Here is a 21090-nt window from a genome sequence, read left to right on the forward strand (position 1 = left end):
ATGAGGTCCAGAGTTCAATCCCCAGCAGCACATGTATCAGAGTGATGTCTGCTTCTTCCTCTCTCCTGTTAACATTCTTCATGAATAAGTAAATAAAATCTTTAGAAAAAAAAAAAAGAAAGAAAGAAAAATGCATCATGTCGGGGCCAGGTGGCAGTGCACCTAGCTAAACACATTAGTGTGCGAGGACCCAGGTTCAAGTCCCTGGCCTCCACCTGAAGAGGAAAGCATCATGAGTGGTGAAGCAGGGCTGCAGGTCTGTCTCTCTCTCTCTTTCCATATATATATATAAAATGTTCCCCTTTCCTATCAATTTGTCTCTATACAATAATAAACAAGTAATTTAAAAAATGCAGGAGTTGGGCGGTAGTGCAGTGGGTTAAGTGTGTGTGGCGCAAAGCACAAGGACCGGCATAAGGATCCCAGTTCGGGCCCCTGGCTCCCCATCTGCAGGGGAGTCACTTCACAAGCAGTGAAGCAGGTCTGCAGGTATCTTTCTCTCCCCCTCTGTATCTCCCACTCCTCTCTCCATTTCTCTCTGTTCTATCCAACAACAACAACAATAACTACAACAATAAAACAACAAGGACAACAAAAGGGAATATAAAAAAAGAAAAATGCATCATGTCTTTTTTTTTTTCTATTTTATTAGTGAGAACAGAAAAAAATTGAGAGGGGAGGGGGAGACAGAGGAGAGAGAGACACCTGCAAGCCTGTTTCACTGCTTATAAAACATCCCCACTATAGGTGGGGAGAGGGCCCTAGGACCGGGCCCTTGACTATCGTATTATGTGTGCTTAACTGGATGTGCCGTTGCCTGGCTGCATCATGCCTTTTCTGATGTACTTTCTGTCACCAGTTATTGCTGGGGCAACAACTCCACTGTTTCTGATGGCCAATTTGATTAAATTTAATTTTTTTAAGTTTTTTTTTTTTAAGATTTTATTTATCTATTAATAAGAAAGAGAAAGAACCAGGCATCACTCTGGTACATGTGCTGTCCGGGGATTGAACTCAGGACCTCAGGCTTGAGAGTCCAATGCTTTATCCACTGCACCACCTTCCGGACCACTTTTTTAAAGTTTTTTAAAACATTTTCTTCTATTTATTTATTTTTCCCTTTTGTTTCCCGTTGTTTTTTATTGTTGTAGTAGTTGTTGTTATTGATGTTGTCGTTATTAGATAGGACAGAGAGAAATGGAGAGAGGAGGGGAAGACAGAGAGGAGGAGAGAAAGACAGACATCTGCAGACCTGCTTCACTGCCTGTGAAGGGACTCGCCGGCAGGTGGGTAGCCGGGGGCTCAAACCAGGATCCTTACACTGGTACTTGCGCTTTGTGCCATGTGCGCTTAACCCACTGCACTACCGCCCAACTCCCTTAGTTTAAATTTGTAATGTATTTTCTGACAGAGATAGAAATGGAGGGTAGGTGTGGTCTGGGAGGTGGCACAGTGGGTAAAGCATTGGACTCTCAGGCATGAGGTCCTGAGTTCAATTCCCAGCAGCACAGAACCAGAGTGATGTCTGGCTCTTTCTCTGTCTCCTCCTGTCTTTCTCATAAATAAATAAATCTTTTTTTAAAAAAAGAAAAGAAATGGAGGGGAGAGGAAGAGGGGAGAAACACCTGCAGCTCTGCTCCACTGCTCATGAAGCTTCCCACTGCAGGTGGGAACCAGGGACTTGAACCCAAGTCCTCACAAATGATTACATTCTACCAGATACACCACTGCCCAATGCCAGAACAATTCATATTTGATACTGCCTAATATTTTTAATATTTATTTATGTTCCCTTTTGTTGCCCTTGTTATTACTGTTGTTGTTATTGCTGCCGTTATTGTTGGATAGGACAGAGAGAAATAGAGAGAGGAGGGGAAGAAAGAGAGAGAGAGGAAAAGACAGACATCTGCAGATCTGCTTCACCACTTGTGAAGTGACTCTCCTGCAGGCGGGGATCCGGGGGCTTGAATCAGGATCCTTATCCCGGCCCTTGCACTTTGCGCCACGTGTGCTTAACCTGCTGTGCTACCGCCCGACTCCCGATACGGCCTAATATTTTAAGGCAGGCATTGAATAAGATTTGTATATCACCACAGGCTTGTCTGAGAATATACCCACAGTTACTCCTGATCCCAATCATCTCCCTGTTACTAGTTGGCTTTTTACTTCTTCAACAGTTAGCTCTTCAGTACAGGGAATTGCTCACCCCTTTCAGGAAGGTGGGTTTGTCCTTTATGCCAAAATTCCACAGCAAGATATCACCACCTTTTGAACCCACTGCCACGGTGCTGGGGTGAGTCGGGTGCCAGGCCAAAGCTGTGGCCCTTCTATCAAAGGGGGCAGCCTTTTGGAAGATTCGATAAGAAGTCAGAGAGTTCAAAAATGACTGCTGCAGAGCCTGACACAAAGAGAAGAGATTATGCTGAGTTAGAATCCAGTTCCTGGGCAAACTGTCCATCTCTGCCTTATCCGTTAGATAAGCCCAAGGAAATAGAATTGCCTGGCTCTGGGTATGGAAATTTTGCAATGTAGAAACTCAAAATATGAGAGCTGGGTGGTAGCACAGAGGGTTAAGCGCAGGTGATGCAAAATGCAAGGACCTGTGTAAGGATCCCTGTTCGAGCCCCCAGCTCCCCACCTGCAGGGGAGTTGCTTCACAAGCAGTGAAGCAAGTCTCAGGTGTCTGTCTTTCTCTCCCCCCTGTCTTTTCCTTCTCTCTCCATTTCTCTCTATCCTATTTAATAATGACATCAATAATAACTACAACAATAAAAAAATCAAGAGCAACAAAAGGGAATAAATATTAAAAATAATTTAAAAGGGGCTGGGTGGTGGCGCACCTGGTTAAGCACACATGCTACAGTGTACAAGGTCCTGGGTTCAAGCCCCCAGCCCCCACCTGCAGAGAGAAAGCTTCATGAGTGGTGAAGCAGGGCTGCAGGTGTCTCTCTGACTCTCTCCCTATCTTCCCGTTCCTCTCAATTTCTGGAGGTCTCTATCCAATACAAATCATTATAAAAAATTTTTTAAAAAAGAAAGTCAAGATATAAACACAATTTAAATGTCTACCCACAGATGACTGAATAAAGTAGTTATGGGACATAAACTTAATGGACTCAGCAATTTCAAAAGATGACACTGCATCTTTTAGGACAAAATGGATGGAACTGGAGGTGACTATGCTTAGCAAAGTAAGGAAGTGAAGGACAGCTACTGAATGGTTGGTTTCCCTTATGTGGAATGTAGAGCACTGAAACATATGAACTTGGGGGAAAAAAGTCAACCAATCTGGGATTGGATGGTGGTGCACCTGGTTAAGTGTACATGTTACAGTGCGCAAGGACCTAGGTTTGAGCCCCCAGTCACCACCTGCAGGGGGAAAGCTTTGCAAGTGGTGAAGCAGTGCTGCAGGTGTCTCTGTCTCTCTCCCTCTCTATCCCTCCCTTCCCTCTCGATTTCTGGCTGTCTCTATCCAATCAATAAATTTAACAAATTAAAAAAAAACTGTTCTCTGTATCCTTTAAAAAAAAAAAGTCAACCAGGGAGTCGGGCTGTAGCACAGCGGGTTAAGCGCAGGTGGCGCAAAGCACAAGGACCGGCATAAGGATCCCGGTTCGAACCCTGGCTCCCCACCTGCAGGGGAGTCGCTTCACAGGCGGTGAAGCAGGTCTGCAGGTGTCTATCTTTCTGTCTTCCCCTCCTCTCTCCATTTCTCTCTGTCCTATCCAACAATGACAACAACAATAATAACTACAACAATAAAACAACAAGGGCAACAAAAGGGAATAAATAAATAAAATAAATATTTAAAAAAAAAGTCAACCAATCCCCAAGATCTTGAGAGAACTATGGCAGTAATTGTTGGGGGGTATGAGCGAGCACAGAATTTTGGTGGTGAGGGTGGTGTAGAACTACACCCCTACTATCTTCTTCTTTTTAATTTATTTTTATTAGTGATTTACAAAATTACAAGATAATAGGGGTATAATTTCACTGTTCCCACCACCAGAGTTCTGTGTCCCCTACTACCTTAAATTAATTTTTTTTTTAAATTGCAATGTAGGGCTGGGGAGACAGCACAGTGATTATGCAAAAACTCTTTCATACCTGAGGCTCCAAAGACCCAGGTTCAATCCCCAGCATCACCATAAGCCAGAGCTGAGCAGGGCTCTGATAAATAAATTAATTTAATTAAAAAGGAAAGAAAAAGTGAGTTTGTAATGTTCATGAATTAATCTTGGAAAATTGGGGTGGGGGGGCTCAGGCAGCAGGATGGGGGACTGAGTGCATTCCAGCTGGGACCTTTACAGCATATGATATCAACCTGGCTGAGTGCCCAGTGGGCTAGTGGCCAAGATGGGGGTGATCTGACCACTTGGATAACCCAATAAGCCAAGTCAGCCTCTCATCTGGGCATAGTTAATAGAAAGCGCCATGCAGACCCTTGAGCACGTCAGCCAGGAAAGACCTCACCTGCTGCAGAGCTGGCGGGGCAGACTGGCCCAGCCTGTGCCGATGGAGGGCTCTGAGGAAGCAGCTGCAAGGTGGTGGGACCTGCAGGCGAGCCAGCCCCTCCCGAGGGCAGCTGGAGCCAAATCTTCTGCTGGAACCTGCCAAACAGAACAGACACAGATTTTTCCTTTCCCACCTTACCCAGGATTTTTTTTTTTTTTCTGCTGAAAGCCACACTGTTTGCTCTGGCAAAGCCAAGTTCTTCTATCACCTCTGAATGCCTTTCCAAGGTCTCCCAGGCTCACCCAGCACAAAAAAGAAACAGAAGAGATTCAGCCTCTTTCCAAAACACTCCCCCCAAATAAGAATTCTGCATGAAATGACATATGATCTCACAGGGCTCCTGAGAACTGAGCAAATAAAACACAGTAGGGAATAAAATATACTGCCAAATCTTTCCAGTTCAGGCTGGAAACGTTGTGATGGGATTGGATGACGATTTAAAAGTCACTGGGCAGGGAAGTGGCTCAGCTGTAGCACACATGCCTAGCACACAAGAGGCCCTGGGTTCCACCCTCAGGACATTAAAAAAAATCAGATAACAAATGGGAAATAGCTCAAATGGTAGAGCATCAGACTTTCAGGCCTGAGGCTCCTAGTTCAAGCCCCAGTGTTATATATGCTGGAGTGGTACTCTGATTTGTCACTATCCACTCATGTAAAATTCTCTTATATGTAACAATTTCTTTAAAAATTACAAAGCCCCATATAAATGCACAATAAGTACATTTTAGGACAACATACTAGAAGTGACAGGGAAGAGTCCTCATTAAATCCTTTATTAAAATGTCCATTTGTTGGCCCCAAATCTATTTTCACAGAAAGTGACAGGACCCAGTGCCCAGGAAGTGGTATGGTGAATAAAGTGTTGGTTGGACTCTCAAGTATGAGGTCCCAAGTTTGATCGCTGGCATTGCATGTACCAGAGTGACGCTGACTCTCTCCTATTCATTACATAAGCAAATACATGTGTTTTTTTTTAAAGCAACAGGATCCAGAAGCTCTGACAAGCTCTAAACTAAGCAGGCTGCTTGGTGAAGGTGGGTGGAGGGTGAATCCCCTTAGAAGAGGAATAAAGCAGCTCTGGACCACCAAGATCTATCTGAGGATCTATGAATTTCATGGCGTGACAACCCATTCTTATCTCTCTTGGACAACATCCATTTCATCGACAGCCTGGCTCCAGTCTGAGGAGTTCCCCTGTACTCTTCATGGTCCTAGGGCCAAACCCCAAGAAACTGTTGGGTTTACTAAGCAGAGAAGGCAAAGGAGGGTTTTCCCAGCTGAAACCACCTGCATACAGCCAACCATCCTATATGCACCACCAGGTAGGATGGTTCCAAGCAGCCCTTCGTGTGTTAATAAGTCCTGGCACGAACGAGGAATGTGGAAAGCCCGTTGTGTCTGACGTAGCGGGGCTTCTCTGCCTCTTCCCATCACCTGAGAGAGCTTAAACCCAAACTCCATGAGGTCGGGGGGGGGGGGGGGTGTTAAGCCTGCGCACAAAATGCTCACCCCGAGGCATCCCTCGGGAACCTGGGGCACCCCACCCCCATTCCAGCCTCCTGCATGAGCACCCCCAAATGGCGGAATTAGGAAAGCAGCAGCAGTCGCAGGCGGTACCGGGGCGCTTCACACAGAGATGCTTGGCCTCGGGCTCCGGCTCCCCGGGGCTCCTGTTCCTCTTGCTTTTGGGGCGCACCACCAGCTCGGGGATCTTCTGAGTTTCTGGGCGTCTCTTGGGAGCCATCGCGTCTTCCGTGCGAAGGGGGACTGCGCCCTATGCAGAGATCATGGAGGAAGGATTGAGAAGCTTCTGTGGAAAAACAAGGCGGAGATCAGGGAGCCCTCGGGGCCACAGGTGGGTTAACTTAGCCAACTTCCCGCCAATCCGGCTCACTGCTTCGGAATTGGCTTCCAGCACTGGCCCCGCCCCACCCCACCCCACCCCACCCCACCCAGGAAAGCTGAAGGGAGGGTTCCTGGGGGAAGTGGTGACGTCCCCCTCATCTGCACCCTAGAGACTGTAGGCAGTTTGGGATTTGGGTTTGTTCGCCCAAAGAAATGGCAAATCGCCTACGTGATGGTCGTGATCTAGTCTATCTCCCGGACCTGCCAGGAGTAAAGATGGCCGTCGGTGTCAGGCCACCCAACTTGAAGTCTCTTGAAATGTGGCGCTGCCAGGTCTTGTGAAGGAGCCCCTGGAGACCAGATGCCAATCAAGATCGGGGTCCCGCCTTATCTGCCTTATCATTGGCTTCATGTTCCCTCAGACATAGTGATTGGCTAATAAGCAGGGCAAAGCTGCTTTTTAAGAAGCTACCCAAGTCCCTACAATGAGTGGAATCTTTGGTCTTCCCGCTTTTGACCTTTTAGAGTGGAGTGCTTTTGTCTCCTGGATCCATGGAATCTCAATTTCTCTGTAGAAGGTGGTTGGAATTTGCAACTTAGGGGCCAAGCGGTGATACACCGTGGTACAGGGTGCAAGAACCCAAGTTCAAGCCCCTAGCCACCACCTGCAGGGGGAAAAGCTTCACAAGTGGTGAAGCAGTGTTGCAGTGTCTGGCCTCCTCCCTATCTCCTCCTCCCCTCTCAATTTCTCTTTGTTTCTGTCTAATAATAAATAATATGTATATACATATATATTTTTAAAGAATTTGCACCTTAAAAGAAGTGAATTGGGGGAGTCCGGGCGGTAGCACAGCGGGTTAAGCGCACATGGCGCGAAGCACAAGGACCAGCGTGAGGATCCCGGTTCAAGCCCCCGGCTCCCCACCTTCAGGAGAGTCGCTTCACAGGCGGTGAAGCAGGTCTGCAGGTGTCTGTCTTTCTCTCCCCCTCTCTGTCTTCCCCTCCTCTCTCCATTTCTCTCTGCCCTATCCAACAATGACAACATCAATAGCAGCAACAATAATTACAACAACAAAAACCAAGGCAATAAAAATAAAATTAATTAATTAATTAAAAAAAAAAGTGAATTGGGCCGTTGAAATCTCACTTGGATAGTGTGCAGCTGCCAGGTGCATGACCTAGGTCGGAGCCCAACCTGCCGCACCACACTGAAGGAAGCTTCGGTGCTGTGGTGTCTTTCACTCAGTCTCTATCTTTAAATTTTATTTATTAATGAGGAAACCACATTATCATTCTGCGAGAGATGGTTAGGTCGTCTTTTCAAAAGTACATGGATAGAAGAACTGTTTAGTAAAAAAAATTCTTCCTATAAATTGTTATGTATAACCAGGTCAGCTCCTTGCAGTGCTTGCTAATCCTCCAGCAGTGACCCTCAGACTCTCTTCCTCCTCTCCTTATTTAGGCAACGGGGAGATTGTGAGCTTTGAAGCCCAGCCCAGGGCTGGAGGAAAGAAACACTTCTGCATCAGGTATAAAAGACTGGAGAAGGCTGAGGGGGTTGGTGTGCTGCTGCCTGACGGCAACTGTTGACAGCATACCCTTTTGCAAAAGAATAAATGCCTTGCTTCAACTCCTTATTTTTTGCCTTGACAAGTAATTTTAATTGGACATCATTTACAACAATCCCAACACATGCACTGTCAGAAATAAAACTCAGACCCACTGCTCCACTTCCCCGGCTACAGAATTAGAGGAAGATTTCCCCAGGCTCACTAAGAGTCCTCCAAGGAGGCAGCAGGAATCAGTGATGAGATCCCCCCCCCAGCTTTACTGGAAACAAATCATAGAGGGGGCTGGGCAGTGGCGCACCTGGTCTAACACACACATCACTGCGCTCAAGGACCTGGGTTTAAGTCCCTGGTCCCCACCTGCAGTGGGGAGGCTTCACCAGTGATAAAGCAGGCCTGCAGGTGTCTATTTTTCTCTCTCCCTCTCTATCTTCCCCTTCAATTTCTCTCTGTCCCATCAAAAATAATAGAGAAAAAAATGGCCACTGGGATTGGTGGATTCCTAGTGCCAGCAGTAAGCCTCAGTGATAACCCTGGTGGTGATAAATAAATAAATAAATAAAATACAGAGCAAAGTGCAACGCACAAAAAATGACCCTGTTATTTTAGCTAATATGAATGGCTGCAGCTTCTTTGCCAATCACAACTTCAATTTTACTTCTTCCTCCCACCCAGCAATAGCCCTGGTAGCAAAAAAGAAAAAGAAACTACATTTATAGATGACAGAAGGCATCATGTAGCAGCTCACTCAAAAGCTGCTGGTAACAGCAAATTTAGGGCTGATGTCCACATTGCAAGCTGGGCAGACCACGAGCCTGACCCTAAATAATGCCCGTTGCCTTTGATCTGCAAAACAATGTCTGGCTTTGGTGTTTTCTGGAACAAATAATAAAGTATGGTAGAAAGAGAACTGAACTCAGACTCTGATTTGGACTTCACTGTTTCCCTTTTTCCATGCCTTCGTTTTTCCATCATGAAAAAGAAAGAGGAGGTGGTCTCTGAAGTTCATTCCAGTTTTCAAATCTGAGGCTTGCTTTCAGAGCAGCAGAAAGCACACCCTGCTCTCTCTGGCTCCTCCGTAGGATGTTTCACAGTCCTGGTGAGGCTGATATGTTCCTGATTCACGTCAGTTCCTCTATGGACCCGGATGTTCTGCTGAGTCTGCAAAACCACTCATGGTCCACATGGATGGTGTGTGTGTGTGTGTGTGTGTGTGTGCACACACGTCCCACACACAGTTAACTGCAGTCAGTGGTCTGCAAATGACAGCCTTCAGGATTCTAGCATCCAGAGGCCTTGTCATTAGCTAATCCATGCTTTCTTTCTTTTTTTATTTTTATTTTATTTTATTTTTTGCTTTCTCAGAGAAATTGAGAGGGATGGGGGAGATAGATTAAGAGAAACACCGATAGCATTGCTTCACCACTCATGAAGATTCCTCCTCCATGTGGGTACCAGAGACTTGAACCCAGGTACTTGCAATGATAATGGGTACTTGTTACCAGGTATACCACACCTGGCCCTCCTAATCCATAATTAAAAGTCCAAATGTGAACATATTTGCAATAATGCTCAATAAAAGCAAAACACATACACATGTGTGTGCTTTAGAAACAAGATTCACTTTCAAAAAATCTGACCTTGGACAGCTTGGGAAGTGCTGGCCAGCTGAGTAAATAACCCTCCCTTCCCCCCCCCCAACCAAATCTTCTGTTTCTACTGTGAGGGGAGGAGGCACCACCCTCACTCTAAATCCATATCCTGTCACCAAGCATGGCCTGACAAGATGCCAGGAAACTTCTCCAGGCAGCCAGATTGTCCCAGCCACTGCCAGGGTGTGGAAATCATATACGTGAAAAGTGTTTGGCAGACAGTAAAGTGCTCTCCAGATATCCTTATATAATCTGGCACTGGCTTATTTACCAAAAGATGTGATGAAGAAGTTCTGTGCTCTTGTCACCTATTAGAGAGGAGAGAGAGACAGTGACACAGAGGCAGAGACCAAGTCAGAAACCAGGGCTCTGAGCCTAGGCAGTGCTTCGTGCTTCTTACTTTCCCTTCTACAAAAGAGCAAAAAGCTCCTCCCAGGACAGCACAAGCCCCAAGAGGCAGAAAGAAAAAACCGACCTCACTATGTTCCAGCCCAGCCAGTTCTCTGTGAGTGGATGAGTCACATGGGCTGGGAAAAGGGCTTTCACATTCCTTTACATTCCCTTCTTCCCACCTCCCACCCCCACTCTCCTCCCCACCCTGCCCTCACTACTGCTTTGGCTCTGGTCCCTACTATGACTTTGTTAATGCCAGCAGCATGTGACAAGGAGTTTGCCCAAGGAGGCCTAGTGAAGTTTCTCCGTGCAGGAGAGCTGCCCGCTAGCTGGGGTTCATACCGGCAAGCCCAACAGCCCTGGGGAGGCATCTAGGTAGAAATGCACAGTCACCTGCCCTGTGCCCCAAGCTCTGCCTCTCAGACCCCTTTTCTGCACAGCCCCTTTCCTCCTGGAAGGCCCTGGAATTTGAGTTTCTGACATTTTAATGACAGGCTGTCCATTGGAAGACCAAGGAAGTCATTTTTTTAAAAAAAAAGACTTTTTAAAAATTTTACTTATTTATTTCCTTTTGTTGCCATAGTTATTATTATTGTTGTTATTGATGTCCTCGTTGTTAGATAGGACAGAGAAATGGAGAGAAGAGAGGAAGACAGAGAGGGAGAGAGAAAAACATCTGCAGACCTGCTTCACCGCCTGTGAAGTGACCCGGGATCCTTATACTGGTCCTTGTGCTTCGCGCAAAGTGCACTTAACCCGCTGCTCTACCGCCGGACTCCCAGAAGTCATATTTTGTTGGTAGCTTCTAGGCTGCTGCTCTGTTCTGCAAGTGGGGCAAAGTGGGGCATATTTGTGAAACTGCATGGAGTCTGAAAGCCAATGATAATTTACTATTTATTCATTTATTTATTATTTCTTAATTTGATAGAAGAGAAATTGAGAGGGGAGGGGGGAGATAGAGAAGGGGAGAGAGAGAGAGATACTGGCATTGCTTGTGAAGCTTCCTCCTGAAGGGGGATACTGGGAGCCTGAACCCAGGTCCTTGTGCACCCGTGTGCTCAACCAGGTGCACCAACACTTGGCACACCAGCAACCTAAATTTAAAATTTTCCATATTTTTAAAAAATGTAGTGTTGAGATGGGGGGCAGGCGGTAGCACATTGAGCTAAATGCACAAAGTGCAGAGTGCAAGGACTGGCTCAAGGATACCGGTTCGAGCCCCCAGCTCCCCACATGTGGGGGGTTCACTTTGCAAGCGGTGAAGCAAAGTGACCCTCCTCTCTGATTTCTCTCTGTCCTATTCAACAACAGTGGCTGTTGGTATCTTCTAATTCTGCTTTTAAAAACCCCTTCTGTTTCATTTGGTTTAAATCCCCCCTGCTTAAACTGCATTCTATTTACATAAACACTGTATTCTATTTACATAACCACTGCCGTCTATTTACATAAATCACTTTTACATTTACATAAAGCGCCACCTTCCTTCCAGGGCCTTGGTGGTTTAGTGGTAGAATTCTCACCTGCTCCACCCCCTCTCCTTGTCACACCCTGATCCTCTCCTTGTCACACCCTGATTTTCACCAGTCACTTTTCTCTCCACCCTCTCTGTGTCACATCCTGTTCACACCCTACTTGGGAAGTATATATAAAGACAACATTGTTCGTTTTAGTTAGTTGTTAGTTTAGTTTAGCTTAGCTTGGTATAGATTGCGCTGCGTCCTGCATGAATAAAGAGATACTGCGTACAGCTCAACCATGAGTCCCTGGTTGTCTGTCTCCCGTCAGTGAAGCTCAGCCCGACAAGTGATAGCAACAACAACAACATTAACAACAACAATGGGGAAAAAGATGGCCACCAGGAGCAGTGGGTTGGTAGAGCAGGCACTAAGCCCCAGTGGTAACCCTCGAGGGGGAAAAAATGTAATGTTGGGGGTTGAACTCAGGACCATGGTTCAACCCCCTAGTCCCCACCGGCTGGGGGGAAGCTTCACAAGTGTGAAGTAGGGCTTCAGGTGTCTCTCTAACTCTCCCCTCCTCTCAATTTCTTTCTGTTCTATACAATAAAATAAATATTTTAAAAATCATTTAAATAAATAAATATATATTTTCTTTAAAATTTTTTTCTTATTATCTTTATTTATTTGATAGAGGCAGCCAGAAATAGAGAGGGAAGGGGGATAGAGAGGGAGAGAGACAGAGAGACACCTGCAGCCCTGCTTCACCACTCGTGAAGCTTTCTCCCTGCAGGTGGGGACCAGGGGCTTGAACCCTGGGATCTTCTAACATGTGCGCTCAACCAGGTGCATCACCACCCAGCCCATAATAAAATATATTTTTCTCTGACAGTGAGTAATTGAGATAGGAGAAAGAGGTAAAGAGGAAGAGAAAAAGAGAGACACCTGTAGCATGAAAGAAAGAAAAGCAGAGACTGGCAGATATGGTATGGTAGTAAGGAATGAAACTCAGGAACTCATGCCTATAAGCTTGTTGTTCTAACCACTGCACCACCTCCCAGGCTGCTCTTTTCCTTGTCTAGCATAGTGGAATCAGCACAGAGAAGAAAGACACAATACTTGTCATGTATGGTGCTCCCATATGGTGCCTGGGGCTCAATCCCGGGTTCTTATAATGGTAAAGTGATCATTCTACTGGATGAGCTGTCTTCTTTTTTTTTTTTAATGTTTTATATTTATTTATTTATTCCCTTTTGTTACCCTTGTTGTTTTATTGTTTTAGTTATTGTTGTTGTCATCGTTGTTGGATAGGACAGAGAGAAATGGATAGAGGAGGGGAAGACAGAGAGGGGGACAGAAAGATAAACTTCTGCAGACCTGCTTCACTGCTTGTGAAGTGACTCCCTTGCAGGTGGGGAGCCGGGGCTTGAACCGGGATCCTTACACCGGTCCTTGCGCTTTGCGTCACATGCGCTTAACCCACTGTGCTACCACCCAACTCCCTATCTTCTTTTTTTTTTAATATTAATTTACTTATTCCCTTTTGTTGCCCTTGTTTTTTATTGTTGTAGTTATTATTGTTGTTGTTGGACAGGACAGAGAGAAATGGAGAGAGGAGGGGAGGACAAAGAGGATGAGAGAAAGATAGACACCTGCAGACCTGTTTCACCGCCTGTGAAGCGACTCCCCTGCAGGTGGGGAGCCAGGGGCTCAAACCGGATCCTTATTCTGGTCCTTGCGCTTTGAGCCACGTGCGCTTAACCTGCTGTGCTACCGCTGGACTCCTGGATGAACTATCTTCTGACCCTAAAAGAAATAAATCCTTAAAATAGAAAAAAAAAAGTGAACTTTATTTTTTCCTTGTGGGGGGGGTTAATGGTTTACAGTCAACAATAAAATACAGTAGTTGGTACATGTGTAACATTTCTCATTTTTCCACATAACACTAATCCCCCACCTAGGTCCTCCTCCAAAAAGCCAATGATAATTTACTATTTATTCATTTATTTATTATTTCTTAATTTGATAGAAGAGAAATTGAGAGAAGGGGAGAGAGAGAGAGATACTGGCATTGCTTGTGAAGCTTCCTCCTGAAGGGGGATACTGGGAGCCTGGATCCTTATGCTGGTCCTTGCGCTTTGAGCCACCTGAGCTTAATCCACTATGCTACCGCCCGACTCCCCCCAGGTCAATTTTTTTTTTTAACTTTTTATTTTAGAGAGACAGGGAGAAAGAGAGGGAGGAAGAGACACAGAGAGAAGTGGCAGCACAGCACAGTTCCACCATCCATGGAACTCCCCTCTCCTCCAGTGTTATCCATAGTGATCCCTTGTGGGACTGGGAAATAAACACAGGGTCTCATGCAGGCTGAGGCATGTACTCTACCAGGTAAGCTATATCCCTGCCCCCAAAGTGAACTGTCAAGAACACCCTCTTCTGTTTCTTTCACATCCCCAACCCCATCTCCATAAATGATACTTCCTTGCAGAACCTCAGGCTAAACACCTGAGTTATTTCTTGATTGTTTAAACTTATTTTGTACTTTCAACTTCTTATTTTGGGGAAAAAAAGAACGAAAGAGAGAAGGAAAGAAAGAAAGAAAGAAAGAAAGAAAGAAAGAAAGAAAGTCTCCAGATTTACAAATGAGACTGCTTTGCAGAAGGGATGCTTCATAAGATGTGATCCCTCTCTCTCTCTCTCTCTCTCTCTCTCCCCCCCCCCCCTGCCACCCTCTATCAGGAAAAAAGAAGACCCTAGCAAAAGCCCTGGCCACACACACAAAAGAAAGGAAACAGTAAGTAAGTAGAAATGAAGAGTTGCACAAAGATTACAAAGAAAGTGCATTTGCTCCCCCGTCTCTCTGAAGCAGCATGCTCAACCACAACACAATTATCAAGATGAGGAAATTAGCACTAATCGCATTCTTATTCAGTCTGCATGACTTAAGGCCAAGTGTCTGTCTACTAGGTGAGTTGTCTTTTGGTCCTTGCTTTCTGATTTTTTTTAACAGATCAGTGCTCAGCTCTGGCTTATGGCGGTATGGGGGATTGAACCTGGGACTTGAGAGCCTCAGGCATGAAAGTCTCTTTGCCTAACCATTATGCTATACCCCCACCCGCTTTCTAAATTTTTAAGTGGGGAGGGGGGTGTTTGCCTTTAGGGTTATTGCTGGGGCTCAGTGCCTGCCCTAGGAATCCACGGCTCCTGGAGGCCATTTTATTTCAATTTTGTTGCTCTTGTAGTTGTTATAGCTGTTGTTGGATAGGACAGAGAAATGGAGAGAGGAGGGGAAGATAGAGAGAGGGAGAGAAAGACAGACACCTGCAGACCTGCTTCACCACTTGCAAAGCAACCCCCCTGCAGGTGGGGAGCTGGGGGCTCGAACCAGAATCCTTACACTGGTCCTTGCGCTTTGTGCCATGTGCTCTTAATCTGCTGTGCTACCACCCAGGCCCCCCAAGTCAAGTGTTTTTGTTTGTTTGTTTTTTAATTTTTTAAATGTATTTTTATTTTACCAGAGCACTGCTTAGCTCTGGCTGATAGTAGTGCAGGGGAGTGAACCTGGGACTTTGGAGCCTCAGGCATGAGAGTCTCTTTGCATAACCATTATACTATCTACCCCAAGTCAAGTTTTTTAAAAAATATTTTTATTTCAGGGCCAGGCGGTGGGGCACCTGGTTAAGTGCACACATTACAGTGTGCAAGGCCAGGTTCAAGCCTCTGGCCCCACCTGCAGGGGGAACGCTTCACAAGTGGTGTGTCTCTATCCAATAATAAATAAATAAATAGTATTTTTAAAATATTTTTTTATTTTATGTTATGTAAAAGATACAGAGAAAAAGACCAGAGTACCACTACTCAGCTGTCTTTTTTTAAAAAAAAAAATTTATGTTTATTTATTCCCTTTTGTTGCCCCTTTTTATTGTTGTAGTTATTATTTTTTAATTAAAAATATTTTATTTATTTATGAGAAAGATAGGAGGAGAGAGAAAGAACCAGACGAACTCGGGACCTCGCGCTTGAGAGTCCAAAGCTTTGTCACTGTGCCACCTCCCAGACCACTGTTGTAGTCATTATTGTTGTTATTGATGTCATTGTTGGATAGGACAGAGAGAAATCGAGAGAGGAGGGGAAGACAGAGAGGAGGAGAGAAAGATAGACACCTGCAGACCTGCTTCACCGGCTGTGAAGTGACTCCCCTGCAGGTGGGGACCCGAGGGCTCCAACCGGGATCCTTATGCCGGTCCTTGTGCTTTGTGCCTCAGCTCTGTCTTATGGGGACCTCAGAGCTTCAGATATGAACATCTTTTGCATAATTGTTATGCTCTCTCCCCAGCCAGAGTTCTAATTTTTAAAATAATTTATTTCTTTTTATGAGAGCCCAGACAGGGCTTGGTTATTCTGTACCAAGGTTTAAATTCAGGACCTCACATGTTCAAGGAACAAGCTCTACCTCATGATCCACCTCCCCAGTGCGTATCTCTCTCTCTCTCTCTCTCTCTCTCTCTCTTTTAACCAGAGCACTACTCAGCTTTGGCTTATGGTAGTACAGGGGATTGCACCTGGGACTTTGGAGCCTCAGGCATGAGAGTCTCTTGCGTAACCATTATGCTATCAACCTCCTTTCCTTTCTCTCTTCAGAGCACTGCTGAGCATTGGCTTTTGCTCCTTAGGGGATTGAACCTGGGACCTCGGAGCCTCAGTCAGGCATAAAAGTCTTTGTGCATCATCATTCTACTATCTCCTCTAACCATGTAACCTGCAGGGGTGGGAGCTAGGCATATTGGATGTCCCTAAAGGTCTGTTAAATGACTGGATGCATTTTTTCCACCAGCAAGGAGGCCCCCTTAGTGAAAACCAAGGCTGGTTTCCTGAGAAGAACCTTCTGGGCCTACAAAGCAGAAACCTGGGCTAGGTTTTGCTACCTGAGTTACCATCTAAAGAATGAGCCCGGGAGTCAGGCGGGGTTGTGCAGTGGGTTAAGCGCACATAGCGCAAAGCACAAGGACCAGCGTAAGGATCCTGGTTCGAGCCCCCAGCTCTCCACCTGCAGGGGAGTGGCTTCACAGGTGGTGAAGCAGGTCTGCAGGTGTCTTTCTCTCCCTCTCTCTGTCTTCCCCGCCTCTCTCCATTTTTCTTTGTCCTATCTAACTATGATGACATCAATAACAACAATAATAACTACAATAATAAAAATAACAGGGGCAACAAAAGGGAATAAATAAATAAAAATTTAAAAAATAATAAAAATATTAAAAAAAAAAAAAAAAAGAATGCGTCAGGACAAATTCCAGGCCCTTGAAGAGCTTCCCTTAGAGGCCCCACTCTGAACCTTGCCATGCATTTCGCTCTAACCTCCACCTGCTGTTGTACCTCTGAACCCAGAAATGGCCTCCCCACCACGGTCAGCCCTGCTCAGTATCTCAAACCAGTTTTTCCACCTGGGGTTTCCAGAGAGAGCTTCCACAGAGCTGTGGAATTCGAATACTTTACATAGGAATGCTGGGGGCAATGTCCAAAGGCGCCCCTAGAGAGACACTGGTAGTCAGCAGAGACAAACTCTGCCCTCTGCTTATCTTTGGAAAGGGTCAATCTGATCTAGCCACTTCCATTCACACCTCCCACCACCTGCAGACTAAAGTCCAGTCTCCTTAGCCTAGCTCACAGATCTTTACTCTGGGGTCCCAGTCTCATCTTCTCTCGGCTTCCGCCCCATCTGGAATACGGGGTCTTCTAGATAGTCTAGGCCTGCACTGCCCAGTGTGGTAGCCAAGAGGATCTGAATGAATTTCAACTAAGTTAAACTTCAGTTCTACATAATTCACGTGGCCAATAGCCATGTGTGGCTACCTACTGACTAGACCAAAGAATATATCAGGGAGTTGAGCAGTAGCACAGCGAGTTAAGCGCATGTGGTGTGAAGCTGCTCCCCACCTGCAGGGGAGTCGCTTCATAGGCGGCGAAGCAGGTCTGCAGGTGTCTCTCTTTCTCTCCTCCTCTGTCTTCCCTTCCTCTCTCCATTTCTCTCTGTCCTATCTAACAACAATGACATCAATAATAACAAGGGCAACAAAAGGGAAATTAAATTAAAAAAAAGAATATTTCAATCACTGGAGGTGATTATACATAGCAAAATAAGTAGAGATGAGAGATAACTACTGGACAGTTTCATTCATATGTGGAATCTAGAGAACTGACACACATGAACTTTCAGGAAACAAAAACCAGAAGCAAGGAAGCTTTCTAAGACTTCGTGAGACTATGGGAGATGGGAGGCTGGTCCACACACTTTGGACCTGTCATCTTACAATCTTATAACCCACTATTAATCACAAATAACAAGTGGAAGAAGACAGAGAAAACATTTGGACCACTGCAGGAATTTCTGATAGCATCATTTTGGACAATAAGATCCACTTATCTCCTAAAAAAAAAAAAAAAGCAAAACCTTTCCAGGAGGCAGGTGATAGTGCAGCAGGTTAAGCACATATGGCGCCAAGTGCAAGGACTGAGGTAATGATCCTGGTTCAAGCCCCCGACTCCCTACCTTCTGGGGGTTTGCTTCACAAGCAATGAAGCAGGTGTGCAGGTATCTATCTTTCTCTCTCCCTCTATGTCTTACCCTCCTCTCTCAATTTCTCTTTGTCCTATTCAACAAGAACAACAGCAATAACAACAACAACAAGGGGAACAAAAATGGGAAAAATGGCCTCCAGGAGCACTGGATTCGTAATGCAGGCACTGAGCCCCAGGGATAACCCTGGAGGGAAAAAAAAATTCTCTTCTCACCTCCTCGAGTCAGGACATTGTGTATGTGCAGTCCCATCACTCTGGGATATTTTTTCATCTACATAGAGAGATCTCACATGGAGGGTAGAATTGTGCCGTGATGCCACTTTTCTCTCTGTCTCTCTCGTTCTCTTTGTCTCTCTAAAATAAAAAATAAAAAACACTGGCCTGGGCAATCTGCTCAGTGTTGGTGTTACTCGCTGGCACTGCATTGCAGACAAGATAGATTAAGCGCACTGTGCCAGCTCCTGGACCATCTCATTGTAAACTTAAAAAAATTTTTTTTAAATGTATTTTAATGAGAGAGAGAGTGAGAGAGGCAAGACCAAAGCACTGCTCAGCCCTGGTTTATGATGGGGGTACTGGGGGTTGAACCTGGTAGTTGAGCCTCAGGTATGAAACTTTTTTTTTTAAAGAATTTATTTATTTATTCACGAGAAAGATAAGAAGAGAGAAAGAACAAGCCATCACTCTGGTACATGTACTGCCGGGGATCGAACTCAGGACCTCATGCTTGAGAGCCTAGTGCCTTAGCCACTGTACCACTTCCTGAACCACAGATTTTTACATAACCACTAGCTATCTTCCCACCTTTAACTTTCTAACAGGACAATAAGAAAAAAAAAAATCTCCATGGCTATTTCTAGACTTCTCCTTAGAGATAACAACTGGGATCATTTGGTGCATCGTCTTTGAATATTTTGTGTCCTACACTTGGCTTTTTTCATTCAACAGTGTCTTGAATGTCTGAATTATTTTTAAAGATTTGTTTATGGGCTGGAGAGACAGCATAATAGTTATGTAGAAAGCCTTTCATGCCCGAGGCATAAAATATCCCAGGTTCAATCCATAAGCTAGAGTTGAACAATCCTCTGGGAAAAAAAAAAAGTTTATTTATTGCTACTAAGAAAGAAAGGAGAGAAAGAAGCAAAGCACCACTCTGGTACATGCGAAGCCAGGGAATCAAACTAAGGATCTTGTGCTTAAAAGTCCAGTGCTTTACCCACTGTGCCACCTCCTGACTTTTTTTTTTTTTTTAGAGAGAGGGAGCCACAGTACCAAAGCTTCCTTCAGTGGAGTGGGATCTGGCTTCCAACCTGGGTTGTGCACATGGCAAAACAGCACACTATCCAAGTGAGATATTTCCCAGCCCAGGCCGAATGTATATAAGAACACACCTCTATCTCCTTTTTTCTTTTGCCGCTGTGGAATAATTTATAGCTGAATGAACTCTAGGCTATCTGCTGCCCTCTTGATGGACATCTGCTTCCCACTTTCTCCTATTTTGAATGACATAATATGCAAACACCCTTGTGCCTTTCTTTTTGAACTTGTACTCTGTTTGCCTAGGGTCGAGACTAAAAAGTGGAATTGCTGGGTCACCAAGTCATCTGCCACCACCACCTCTGGGGCTTGGCACACCCTGGTGCTCCAGCCAAGAATGTCTTTCCACATGACTAATCCTGCTCATCAAGGCCAACCAAGCAGTGCTGCCTTGTGGAAGGTGGCCTTTTCTGCCTCTGCCTTCCCATCCACCCTTGCACCCACACCGTGTCATCACCATCTACCTGCAGCTTTGCCTTGTTTATCTCTGCATTCCCAGCATTTGGCACAGGGTCTGAATGTTCACATGTTCCCCTGATGGCACAAATGAATGAACAAACAAACAACTGAAGGCACAGTGGTTAGGACACTCCAGAAGCTCAAGGTGAGGTGTGTTGGGAGCTAAGCCTCTGGGTTAGTCTTCCACTAGGAGCCCAGAGCCAATCTATATTTCTGGGTTTCAGTCTCTCCAGAACTCTGACCTTGGGGATCGCATCTGGGACCTGCTCTAGTTGGGTGTGGTACTATAGAGGTGTGTGTGTGTGTGTGTGTGTGTCCTGGCCCTAAAGAACAGACACACCTGGGGTAGCACTAGCAGAATGCTCTCCTACGTTCATGTTCATTTCTCTCAGCTCACCTTTCCTTTGAAGCACCTTTCTGTCCTCTGGGTTTTGGTTTATTTTTCCTCTCTCTGGCACCTCAGGGGCAATTAAGATCAGCTGCAACATTCCTGCCTTTGAACCCATGGGAAGCCAGATGTTTTCCCCTCAGCACCCCCTTTTGCTTGTGGCCTGGTGACAGCCCTGTTTTCTGAGCTCCCTGTAGTCTGTTTCCCCCAGTGCCCAGAGCCTGGGGTTTTAAGAGGTGTCAGTTCTAATTATTTTATTTTATTGTTTTCTTTCTTCCAGAGCACTGCTCAGCTCTGGCTTACGGTGGTGCTGGGGATGGGACCTGGAAGCCTCAGGCTGGAAAACCATTTGCATAACCATTATGCTGTCTCCCCAGCTCATTAATTTCATCCTTAAGTCTTCTTTCTGTCCAGGTGCCTAGTGGCATCCTGGCACTAAGTTAGACATTCCTGTGAACTGGTTTGAAATAATGCAAAACCACAGAGAAGGGCTGCTGCAAGACCCCACCCCACCACTAATTATCTGGGGTGATGGCCCATGAAGGAGGTCAGCCAGGTCACCTGTAGGGTCTTGTAGAGGAAGAGGCCAAGTGGTGCAAAAAATGGACCTGTCCGAGTTCGGACAGAGTGGGCGTTGACACTGGTTTTGATGGCAGCCTGCAGGGCACAAGCTCCAGAGAGCACCCAGCCTGGGATCCACTACTGGGGCGTGAGCTGCCTGCCGGACCCCTTTTAAAGCCATATATATATGCCATATATATTTATATATTATTACATATAATATATTATATAACATTATATATTATTTATATATATTTTAAAGCCATATATATATATATTTTTTTCTGCCTCCAAGGTTATCGCTGGGACTCGCTGTCTGCCTGCACTACAAATCCACCGCTCCTGGAGGACATTTTTTT

General features: G+C 45.5%; 1 protein-coding gene and 2 long non-coding RNA genes across 4 annotated transcripts in view; 2 read left to right on the forward strand and 1 right to left on the reverse strand.

The window, feature by feature from the left end:
• The window catches only part of LOC132533853 (uncharacterized), a 39605-nt gene extending 35787 nt beyond the window's left edge, over positions 1-3818 (forward strand). Inside the window, exon 2 of the long non-coding RNA XR_009545593.1 lies at positions 3543-3818. This is a non-coding gene — a long non-coding RNA (uncharacterized LOC132533853). The remainder of the gene's footprint in view (positions 1-3542) is intronic.
• Positions 1-6266, reverse strand: part of DDB2 (damage specific DNA binding protein 2) — a 28955-nt gene extending 22689 nt beyond the window's left edge. The window contains exons 1-3 of one of the 2 annotated variants that reach the window (XM_007519153.3): positions 6136-6266; positions 4474-4610; positions 2207-2398 (exon numbers count right to left, since the gene is read on the reverse strand). In XM_007519153.3, coding sequence (XP_007519215.2) covers positions 2207-2398; positions 4474-4610; positions 6136-6262 — 456 coding nt within the window. In that variant the 5' untranslated portion in view covers positions 6263-6266. The remainder of the gene's footprint in view (positions 1-2206; positions 2399-4473; positions 4611-6135) is intronic. The other variant, XM_060176481.1, reaches the window with a different exon arrangement.
• Positions 6233-8001, forward strand: LOC132533852 (uncharacterized). Its single transcript, XR_009545592.1, has 2 exons — positions 6233-6373; positions 7826-8001. It is a non-coding gene; the product is annotated as an uncharacterized LOC132533852 (long non-coding RNA).
• The last annotated feature ends 13089 nt before the right edge of the window (positions 8002-21090 follow it).

The sequence above is a fragment of the Erinaceus europaeus genome, chromosome 17 (assembly GCF_950295315.1).
Source record: "Erinaceus europaeus chromosome 17, mEriEur2.1, whole genome shotgun sequence".
Classification (NCBI taxonomy): Eukaryota; Metazoa; Chordata; class Mammalia; order Eulipotyphla; family Erinaceidae; genus Erinaceus; species Erinaceus europaeus.